The sequence below is a fragment of the Phyllostomus discolor genome, chromosome 8, assembly GCF_004126475.2.
Source record: "Phyllostomus discolor isolate MPI-MPIP mPhyDis1 chromosome 8, mPhyDis1.pri.v3, whole genome shotgun sequence".
In the NCBI taxonomy this organism is placed as follows: Eukaryota; Metazoa; Chordata; class Mammalia; order Chiroptera; family Phyllostomidae; genus Phyllostomus; species Phyllostomus discolor.
In genome coordinates this window covers 101643777-101654193 of record NC_040910.2, presented here as the reverse complement: position 1 = coordinate 101654193, position 10417 = coordinate 101643777, and the positions used below count along the sequence as shown (strand labels likewise).

Sequence of the window (10417 nt, the reverse complement as noted above, 5' to 3'; positions counted from 1 at the left end):
AGGGCATCTGGCTGGCAGGCAACGCCAAGCCACCACGCAGAGTGGAGTCAGGGCCAGAGGCCACCACCCGCCAGACCTGCCCACGTTGGGGGCAGCCACGGGGTCACGGGCACCTGCCACCTGGGGCTGGGCCCAGCCCAGCGCTCGACTCCAGAGCTCCAGCAGGGCCCTGGGAGGCCCAGAGCTCTCTCCCCACCCCACACCTTCCCCAGCCGCCCGCCGGGCCTCCTCCGAGAGAGCCCCGTCCGCCTCCAGCCTCTGGTTCAAAGAGCTCAGGAGTTATTTTCATTTTTTTATTAACATTATATATAAAGATGGGTCCAGTAGGAAAGCGGAAATGAGAAGGCTGGGAGGGGGTGGGGAGCTGGCTCAGTTCCTGTCCCCCTGGTCGGGACTCCTGGAGACCCACCACGCCTCTTCCCACTTCTGCGCCTCCCACCGAACCCCAGTCCAGCCAGAGCCCACGCCCCCGTTTCTCTCCGCTCGCAGCGCGCATCCAGGCACATCCACGAGGAAAGGGCCACGTAAATAGGAAACCACACAGGGAGGAGGCTGCTTCTTTCTGCTGCTCTTAAAAAAAATACAGACCATATATATATAGTCATATATATAGCGCTACAGTCTTCTACCTCTCCTTCTCTTCAGTGTTTGCCCACATCGGGGGCGGAGGGGTTAGCTCTGAGGGGGTGGCTAGACATCCCCCTGAAGGCACAGAGCCACAACCCTCCCCTCCCGCCTGGTGCACCTCATGGGTTTCCAAGGCAATCAGTTGAGAGGGTGTTTTCCAATTGGTTTTCAAGGCCACCAGAAAGGGGGTGTTTGGGGGCTTGTTTTGCCTGGTATGTCTTCTTGGAGCCTTGGGGTTTGGTGCCGGAACTGCCAGCTTACTGGAGGAGAGGGAGAGCTGGGGTGGGGGTGGGGCAGAGCAGAGGTGCCCACGTAGGGGAGATTGATCCTATCTGTTAACAATGCCCTTTGTTTTCCTAGTTTTCAACAGCTTTCAAAACCAAAGTTGTGCAAAGTCCTGTACACGGAAGAAGAGATGGGTTCTTGAGAAAGACATCCGAGACCACCCCAGCCCTCCTCTCCGACCGGAGCGGGGAGAGGATGGAGATGACTCCTCGAGTTCTTCCCTCTGAAGCCACACATATTAAAAGATTTCCCCACTTTCTTTGGTTCACCCCTCACATCTTAAATGAGGGCTGGAAGGGCTGGGGCTGGTCAAGGTCCCCACCCTGAGTCCCAGTCACGATGTCCAACGTCTTTTTGGCAGAAGGGGTGCTCAGGAAGAGGGGAGCCACAGGTGGCTTCAGAGGAACCAGGCCGGCAGGTCTCTGCATCCACAGCGCCTGGTGTCCAGACCGGGCCGGCCCTGCAAACACGCTGCTGGCCCCCAGTCCCCCAGGTCTCCAGTCTGGGAAACGAGTACTCAGTGTGAGAGGCTGGAAGGTGATGAGCCATTCAAAGCCAATCCAGGCTTCTGGAACAGAAGGGGAGCAGCTGTCCCAGCTGGAGTGGAGTGCCCCAACATCTGAAAGGGTACCCCAGCGTCTAGGCAGCGGGAGAGGGGTTCAGGGAACATCCTTGGTCCATGCAAATTTCACCTGGAGCGCTTGGGTCCCTGGAGGAAGGGACACGGGAAGAGGAAAGGGGGCTTCCCTTTCCCCCGTGCTCTTCGATGATTCCTGAGTGTTGGCTAGGACAGAGACGCCTTCTGTCTGGCCCCGGGGATCCTTCGTGGGAGGTTCAGGCCAGGTGGGTGCTCAGTACACAGCCCCGGGGTTGGGCGGGGGCCCGGGGGAGGCATGGTGCAGGGTGGCCGGCTGAGGCGGCTGCTGCTGTAAGTGGGGTCCACTCAGGTTCTGTGCATGGTACCAGGAGTTGGTGGGGTCGTCCAGATAGCTGGGGGAGGCGCTGTATGGGAGCGGTGGGGGCAGCTGACTGCGCGCAGGGGCCGGAGTGGAGTGGGAGGAGGTGTCCCAGAGGGCGGGTGACGGCGGTGAGTTGCAGGCCATGGAATCGCTGTTGTTGGGGCTGTGCTCCAGAGGCACCTCCCCGTTCTTGTAGAGCTTCTTGAACTTGGAGCGGCGGTTCTGAAACCAGATTTTCACCTGCGCCCGAGGAGAAAGGGGGAGCTGGTTAATCTCTGGGAATGCTGAGTGAAACCCCTGTGGGGCATGCAGCCTGGAGAGGGCAAGGCTAGCACCCCCATGTCCCATGTCAAGACACAGGCAAAACCCCGGCATCCTGACTCCCGGGCCAGCATCCTTCTTCCCTCTGGGACAGAACGGCGGCAAGTAACTTTCAGCTGCCTGGGCCCACACTCCACTCTGCCGCTCACTAAGTGTGCGACTTGGGCAAGTTACTTAACCTCTCTAGTTCTTTCCTTCCTCACCTGCAAAATGGGATGGTCGCAGCACTCTTACTTACCTTATGGGGTCATTATGCCGCTCAAAAAAACGTTAAGACAGATAAAAACCGAGAGCAGCCTGGTATGTAGTAAGCACCCAATAAAAGGCAGCCCAGGTGGGCGATGGGCAGTTTGTGGCCTTTTGTTCACATTAGAAACTCAGAGGCACATAGATACACAGATAAACACACACCCACACAAGCATCTCCGTGTGCAGAACTTACCCACTCACAGCTTCACACACACGCACCAGGCTATAGATACACACACGCAGGCACTACTCCCAGATAAACACCCACAAGCGTGAGCACCCGTGCTCACACACCCAGGCGTGGAGGGACCTCCAGGGCTGTCTAACTCGGGTGACCTGGGGTCTCGGGAGCAGGTGAGCCTCGATTTCCCAAAGTTTCCCTGGGGTACCTCCTCCTCCCCCTGCTGCTCCCCACCCCATGACTGGTACAAACAATGAATCAGCTTCTCACCGGGTGACCCAGATTCCCGGCGGACCTGGCCCCACGCACGCAGCCGCAACCCAGGCCCGCCTGTCAACACCTGCAGGGAGCCAGGCAGCCGCCACTCCTCCCCTGAGCAGCGACAGGCTGCTGGGGGCTTTAGGGACAGGCTGAGGTGAGTCCCTGCCCGCCTTGGGTGGGAAGCTCTCCAGTGAGCTCAGGGCAGGGGAAGGGGTGGAGCATTTGGCGGCTGAGCAGCGATGCAGCATTTTGAAGCAAGAACACACTTTTGAACACGAACTCACCAAGTTCCCCAGTGTGCAGTCATGCCCATGTGCCCCTCTATCCACAAACACAGTGACCCTTGAAAGGTCACTCTCATGGGAACATTCTCACGTGGACACAGATACACTCGCATGTGTGCAATATGGCACATGTGTATGAACGAGCATGGCCCCCTCTACCCGTGCATGCCTAGCTCGAGGGGAAGCCACATGTGTGGACTCCTTTCAAGTGGGTGACCAGCACTGTGGGGACTGGGGTTTGGGGCTAGAGGGAGGAGGACACCTCTCCTGCTGACAGACATACGCGGTTGCACAGGTTCACAAATATGCATGCCCGTACATGTGCTAGTGCAGAAACTTCCGACAGAAGTTGAGAGTTGGGGGTCCCTCTACCCACAGGCAAGGGTTTCAAGGGCCTACTGGGAATTTAAAGGCCATTCAGGCTGGATACTGCCTGGGGAGTCCCGGGGTCCCGCGCGGCCCCCCAGAAGTCTCGCGATCTCGATCACCCCGAACTGACCTGCGTTTGCGTGAGGCCCAGCTGCGCCGCCAGCTCGGCGCGCTCGGGCAGTGCCAGGTACTGGGCCTTCTGGAAGCGGCGCTGCAGGGCGGCCAGCTGGTAGCTGGAGTAGATGGTGCGCGGCTTTCGGACCTTTTTGGGCTTCCCGTTCACCATCCGCACCTCGGCTTCCGGCTCCTCCTTCACCGAAACTGCGAGTAACACACCCGGCGGGGGGCGGCTCAGTCTTCGCCTGCGACCCCGGCGTCCTCCGGGGCCCTGCAGGACGCCCCACCCTCCTGCCCATTGACTCCCCCGGGATTTCCCGGCTGCGCGCCCCGCCGCCGGCGCCGCCGGAGCCCCGGGAGGGAGCGGCGGCTACAGAGCGACGGGCGGCCGCCCACGACGCGGCGCTCCCAGCTCCCAGCTCCGCGCCCGGCCCCGGAGCGCAGTCCCCGGCGCCAGCACCGCCCGGCCCGGGCCGGCCGAGGCTGCGCTCAGGACGCCTTCCCGGCTTGCCCCCCAGCTCGCAGCCCCTCGCTACCCGTACGCGGGCCAAACCCTTCTCTCCCTGTCTTGCTGTCTGTCACTCCTTTCCTCTTTCCTGTTCCCTCTTTCTTCTTTTTTAAAAACTTTTAATTTTAGGATAATTTTCTATTTTCGTTAAGTTACAAGCATAGTACAGACTCCTTCCTCCTTCCCTTCCTTCTTCCTTCCTTTTTTCCCGTCCTTTTCACCCTTCCTTTTTTCTGTCCTTTCTCTCACTTTGTCTTCACCTTTCTCTTCTGAGGCTCTTCCACTTCTCAGTCGCTGTGTCCCTGTCATTCCGGGGTGTCTCCAGGACCCCCTCACCATTCGCCCTCTCCCCAGCTCAAATCCAGAGGGTCGCTGGAGTTTCCAGTCCCTGATGCCCACCCTCAAGCCCTCTGCAGCCAGATCAAGGGCCGCCTACTGAGGTTCTCCGCGAAAGCACCTCAATGAGGAGGCTCCCTGACAATCCACGGCCCTCGCCGTGCCCCCCGCCCCCCAAGTCTCCCCGATCCTCACCGGAGACCGCAGCGCACAGCGAGCAACGCGGCGCGTGGTGGTCTCAGGGACCGAAAGGTAGTCTGTACCGCCTGGGGCCCTGTAGCCCACCTTCTCTAACTCCAGACAGTACGTGTTTTTTTTCCTCGACGCTCCCCTAGATTTCTGTTTCAATTCCCCGCCTTTCTCTCCCAGGAGAACCTTCCCGAGTCGCCCACTGTCCCGCGACCCCGCGGTCCTCACCTGGGTCCTGGGCGGGCAGCGGCTGCTCGCGGTAGGCTCCGTACTGGCGGTAGGAGGTTCCATAGGTATACTCCGACTTGGGCGAGTAAGCGCCCGTGCCTGCAAGCCCGTTGAGATTGAACTGGTGGTGGTAGGTGTAGGGGTTCACCGTCTGGCCGTAGGGCTGGCCGGAGTAGTAGTCGTGCTGCGGGGCGCTGTAGTAGCCCAGGTCAGTGACGGAAGACTCGGGCAGGGTGGGTGAGTCCTTGGAGCCCGCATGGCAGCTGAGCGAGCTGGAGATATCGGTGAGGATGCTGCTGAGCTTGCGATCGAAGGAGCCACTCATCCTGGCGGGAGCCGCGCCACCACCGGGCTGGCCTCGGCCGCGGGCTGGGGCGCGGAAGAGGCGGAGGAGCCGAGCGCGGGGTGTGTGTGTGTCCGCAGGGCGGGAGGAGGGTCCCGCAGCGTTTCGGGGGAGGGCAGGCCGGGGGGCGCTTAGACGAGCGCCGGCCTTCGGACGGTCGCTGCGCGCCTCTCGTCGCGTCCCAAGCCACAGTCAAATGCTGCCAGCTCCGCCCGGCCAGCCGGTTATAGACTCAGAGGAGTCGCGGAGGGAGGCTCCAGCGCTCTGATTGGCTGCAAGTCTTGCCTTCGAGGCAAAACACGCTCCTGCGTTCGCTCGCTCTCCGCTCTCCTCCATTCTTTGTTGTAACCAAAACACACACACACACACACACACACACGCACACGCACACACCTCTCGCTCCTTCTCTGGTGTTTTTGCCCCCCAGCCCCGATAAACACTGTCTCTGAAGGAAGGAGTGGAGGTGGGGGAGGTGACTGTATAGGGCTTCCAGGATCTGTCAGTCGGTCTGCCTGCCTGACTGGGGGGGTGGAAGGTGGGCTCAGGTGCAAGGAGGAAGGAGCGGAATTTGCCCATTGGGTATTTGTGGAGGGAGGGGTTACAAGGGATGTGTGTAACTGTGTGCACGCGCCCAGTGCAAATGACAGGCACACAGACCTATCCAAATGAGAAAGATCCAGGGCTCATGAAAATATTTTAATTTCTTTTAAAATCAAAGGAAAGGAAAAAAAGAAAATTTAGGTTGAAGAAAATGTTTGAATATATGCTACTACTATGCTATTCAAGTGTTGTCTTTACAACAGTGCAGTAATAAAATGTAATTTTAAAACATTTTTTCTTAATGGAGGAAGGGATCCATCAGGCAATTGTGCCTTGGGCTTACAAAAGTTATAATCCCGCCACGGAGGGCGCCGTTGGAGAGGACCTAGGGGGGTTGGTGTGTGTGGATGTAGGGGCTTATGGGGAGGTTGGGGGTGCCCAGTCTGTCTGTCTGTAGTGATATTAGAGCTGTCTCTGAAACTATGTGTGTGCAGCTTCAGAGGTCACCCAGGAGCAGGGGACCTGGGGTCCACGTGAAGTTGGGTGGGGCACAGGCTGGCTTCTGCGTGTTTCAGTGAATTTGGGGGTGATCCCGTGCATGTGGGACAGCGCTGGCCTCAGGTGTCTGGGACGGGTGGACTCGGGGTATGTGACGTGAGATTTGCTGTGTTCTGCAGAATTCAGGGGTGTATGTGAGTGCAGGAATGTGTGTGAGAATGCGTGTGTGGGGTGTGTAAGCCCTGGGAAGGTGTGTGTATGTGTGGTTGTATGCAAAGGTGTATAAAACTCTCAGCTCCTTCCCTAGCCCCAGTGCCTGGAAACCATGATGCTCTTTGAACCCCATCCCCACCCACAAAAGGCCCTAAAGAAGAGGCTCCCTTCCCTGGGGACTCTCCCCAAAGATCCTACTCTTGTTTGGCCCACAGGGCCAGGCGTTTAGGTCATCCGAGTTGTTCCCAACACCTAGCCCATTTCTCCATTCAACTCCCAGTTCTTTCTCGCCTGTCGTTGGGAGGAGAAGGAGCTCCCCCAAAACTCAATTCCTAGCCACATGCAACCTTCACACAAGGCTGCCGTGTCCCTTTTTCCCTGCTTGACCCATCCTAGGACAAACAATGCCAGCGCGCCACCTTGTGGTCACCTCTGGGATCGACAGCCTTCCAGACTTCTCCAAGGCGTGGGGAGGGGGTCTCCCTGGTAGACAGTCAGGCGGGCTCTGAGCACTTCTCCAAAGTCAGACTCCTGGGGCAGCCTGCCAGGGGTTCCAAGGGCTTTGAGAGCTGCAGTTGGTGGAGACTGAGGGTCGCAGTCTGTGTGCCGAGGGGCAGGAGTGCCCGCCAGGTCTGCGCGGCTCCGGGGAGGCCTCGGCATGGGAAAGGTGGGGGCGGGGGCCAGGCGAAAGGAGTGCTATCTGTCTGTCTATCTCCGCGTCCCCCCAGCGCCTATCGTCCGCCGCTCCGAGCCCTTGGCGGGGCGAGTTGCCACCCGCTCTGGATGCCCTCTGTTCTGTTGCCAAGAGGGCGCCAAGAGAGCCCGCGGCGTCGGGGGCAGGAAGGGCACTGGGCAGGCCGGTTCCCCTCCCAGGATGGGAGCAGGGGAGGCGGGTAGGGCCTGTTTTGGAGCCCCAGCTCCCCACAGAGAAGGGGCAGCGTCGGACAAGGCCCTTCTCCGGCGCTCATTCATTCTTTCTCTCAGCAGCCTTCTCAAAGGGGGCCGGGGGATTCAGAGATGGCACGGGGATCTACTCCTGAGGTCCTCACCCACCCCTCACTTCTCCCTCCTCATTCCCACCCATCCCTCTGGCTCTCAGCGAAGTGAATGAATGAGCACTGGACTGGGAGTCCAGGAATCATGAAAAAATCATCACGTTGGTGGTGGGTTACATTAGAATAATTTCTATGCTCCATTTTGCTCTGAAAGGCTGAGTTCTAGAAATGGACAAAAAACCACAGCATCAGTGACTTGAGTGAGCAGGTCGTAGTGGGAGGTTAGCGTCGGGTTCCCGGTGGCACTGTGTGCTCTGCGACACCAGGGGCTGTATCCTTCCAGTTCACTGCTACCGTCCAGATCCGAGGGCAGGTCCTGGCACACACCACCTCAGTGCTAACTGGTGTTTGATGAATGAATAAGTGAGACTCCCTGATGCTGGAGAGCAGCTGATTCATCTCAGCTGGGTTGGCTTTGCAGGGTCAGCAAAAGGGGAGGCATGGCGCAGGCACTGCTCTCCGGCGGCCCCACTCCGGGTAGGGGCAGGAGCAGATTCCCAGAGGAGGCCACCACAGCCTGAAAGGGGCCTGTCTGGCCGTGGTACTGGAGCACCAGCAGCTGGGCGGGCACCTGCGGCCCAGGGTGGCTGAGGTTGCTGGAGGATGCAGTGGGACCAGTGCCACCCACCACGCCTTGTCTGGGCCAACAAGATGAGCAGGTGTGGGCCTGATCAGAGTCCTGCCCCCGGTGGCCGGGTGATGCAGGGCAGTCTGCAAGGGCCTCTGGGAGGCGGGCAGGAGGGAGTAGGGGCAGTGTCGGTCAATGCCCGGGTAAGGGTCCATTACCCACTCTCTACCAGGCATGAGAAAAGGTACATTGTTGAAGCGAGCTGTTTCCTGGATTCCAAGTATCATGCCACCCGAGCACGGCTGCGGTAACTGGGTTCACAGAATGCCAGGTCTAGGGAGAAAGTCAGGACAAGGATGGAAGGAGAGGGTGAACAGGCCAGCCTTGCCCTCTCTGTTTCCTGGGGGTCTGGCGCCATCTAGTGGTCATTGTAAAGAGGCCGCAGTCCAGCTCCACTGGGTAGACCTGGGCAGGGGACCACACGCAGGGGCCTTGCCATCCTCCCCAGAAGGAATATTATCTTGATGTCTTTTAGGAGCCCTAGCAGCACTCAAGGTTCACTTTAATCAATACCTTGCCTTACTCTGCAGCTTCTGCCTCTCCTTCCTCTCACTCATCCTTCATCCTTGTCCAGCCAGTGGCTCCTTCCTTGAGGCTTCTCATTTGTCAATCAACAAGTGTCCTCCGAGGCCCCTTCAAGCTCTGATGTTCTCTGATTTTAAATTCTAGGACTTCTGGTAGGAGAAGGTACCTGCCCCCCCAGGCCTCCAGCACTTTGCAGCCTGGACCTCCCTAATTCAATGAGTATTTTCTGAGCCTCTGCTATGCCAGCTGCTGAGGATGAGTGATGAGCAAGACAGACACGATGTCCCCTCCATGGAGTCTGAGGCCCAGTAGGATGTGTCGAGGGGGGGGGCAAACACCCACCGCTGTAAGCCCTTCATGCAGGCGGTGGGGGGGGGTGGCACTGAAGATCTGGGGGGCTTGGTCAGGAAAAGCAGGGAGGAGGGGCAGGAGAGGGCTCCCAGCCACAGGGAAAGCCTGTGCAGAGGCTCCTGGGACGGCCGGGGACAGAGCATCGGGGGAAGGGCGCCCGGGGGTAAAGTCAGAGTGGACCTGGGACCCACAAGCAGCAGGAGAATGGGCTGTACCTGGAGGGTGTGGGGGAAAGCCGAAAGCCTTCAACCGGGGGGTGGAGGGGAGACATGACTGGTTTTTCACTCTCGAGGGGTCCCCCTACCTGCTGTGTGGGGGTGAGTCAGAGGGGATAAGCCTGGAGGCTGAGAAGCTACTGCAGAGAAGGCCAAGCAGGAGGGGAAGTGGGTCTGGGCTGAGGAAGAGGCGGCGGAGGTGCCCAGAAGTGGTGGGTCTGAGAGACAGAAGGAGGTCCGGTGATGGAGAGGGGAGCCGCTGGGAATAGCCCCAACTTCTGACGTGGGCACCTGCGTGGGAAGTTGGGAACCTGCCTGAGAGAGAACACTAGGACGGGGGTGGGGGTGCCTGATGGGGAAGAAGATGTATCTTTTTTTTTTAACTTTTCATTTGAATATGACATACACGCAGAAAAATGCAGAAATCATAATCAGTGAATCCGCATACACCCAACCCAGCTGTGGAACTAGCTGGGGAGATTTGCAGGTCCCCCCCTTTCAGCACGGGATGTGGGCATTCCATCCTGTGAATAGGCCACCACCTGTTTATCTGCTTTCCTGCCGATGGGCGTCGGGGCAGTTTTCTGTTTGGGGCAGTTTTCTGTTTGGGGCTATCATGAATAGTGTTGCTGGGAGCGCCCTTGCACGTGGCATTGGTGTACACACACACACACACACACACACACACACATATGGCTGTTGGGTGTCTGAGGGTGTGATTGTGGGCCACCGGGGGTGTGTGTGTTCAGCTTTAGGAGGTAGTGCCGATTAATTCTCCAAAGCGGTTGTGCCATGAGCTCAGTTTCGATCGTGTTTGAGTTTGTGCGTCTTTGAAACAACTAGGAGGAGCTGTCCAGCAGAAGCTGGCTATGTGGACTGAAAAATCAATAAAAGAAGCTGGGGCTGGAGATGTAACTTGGGGATCATTAATATCTCGTGGTAAGCCAAGCCACATGTGTGGGCAAGGTGGTCCAGGAGGGGAGGGAGAGAACAGAGGGCCAAGGAGGGTCCCAGGGCAGCACCTGTGAGACCGTGGCCAGAGAGGAGAGGGAGCTGGGAGAGCATTGCAAGAAGGAGGGGGTCAAATCATGTGGTGGACATGTGGTCCGGACAGAATGAAGGGGGCGATATGCTC

The 10417-nt window shown here is 58.6% G+C and overlaps 1 protein-coding gene across 1 annotated transcript; it reads right to left on the bottom strand.

Annotated features, from left to right (window-relative positions):
• Positions 1-960: 960 nt before the first annotated feature.
• On the bottom strand, positions 961-5703 carry DLX3 (distal-less homeobox 3). Its single transcript, XM_028520460.2, has 3 exons — positions 4915-5703; positions 3667-3857; positions 961-2111 (listed from the first exon to the last, which is right to left on the bottom strand). Exons 1-3 carry the CDS (start codon positions 5237-5239, stop codon positions 1764-1766), a joined length of 864 nt encoding a protein of 287 aa, XP_028376261.1. The 5' UTR covers positions 5240-5703; the 3' UTR covers positions 961-1763.
• Between the last annotated feature and the right edge of the window lie 4714 nt (positions 5704-10417).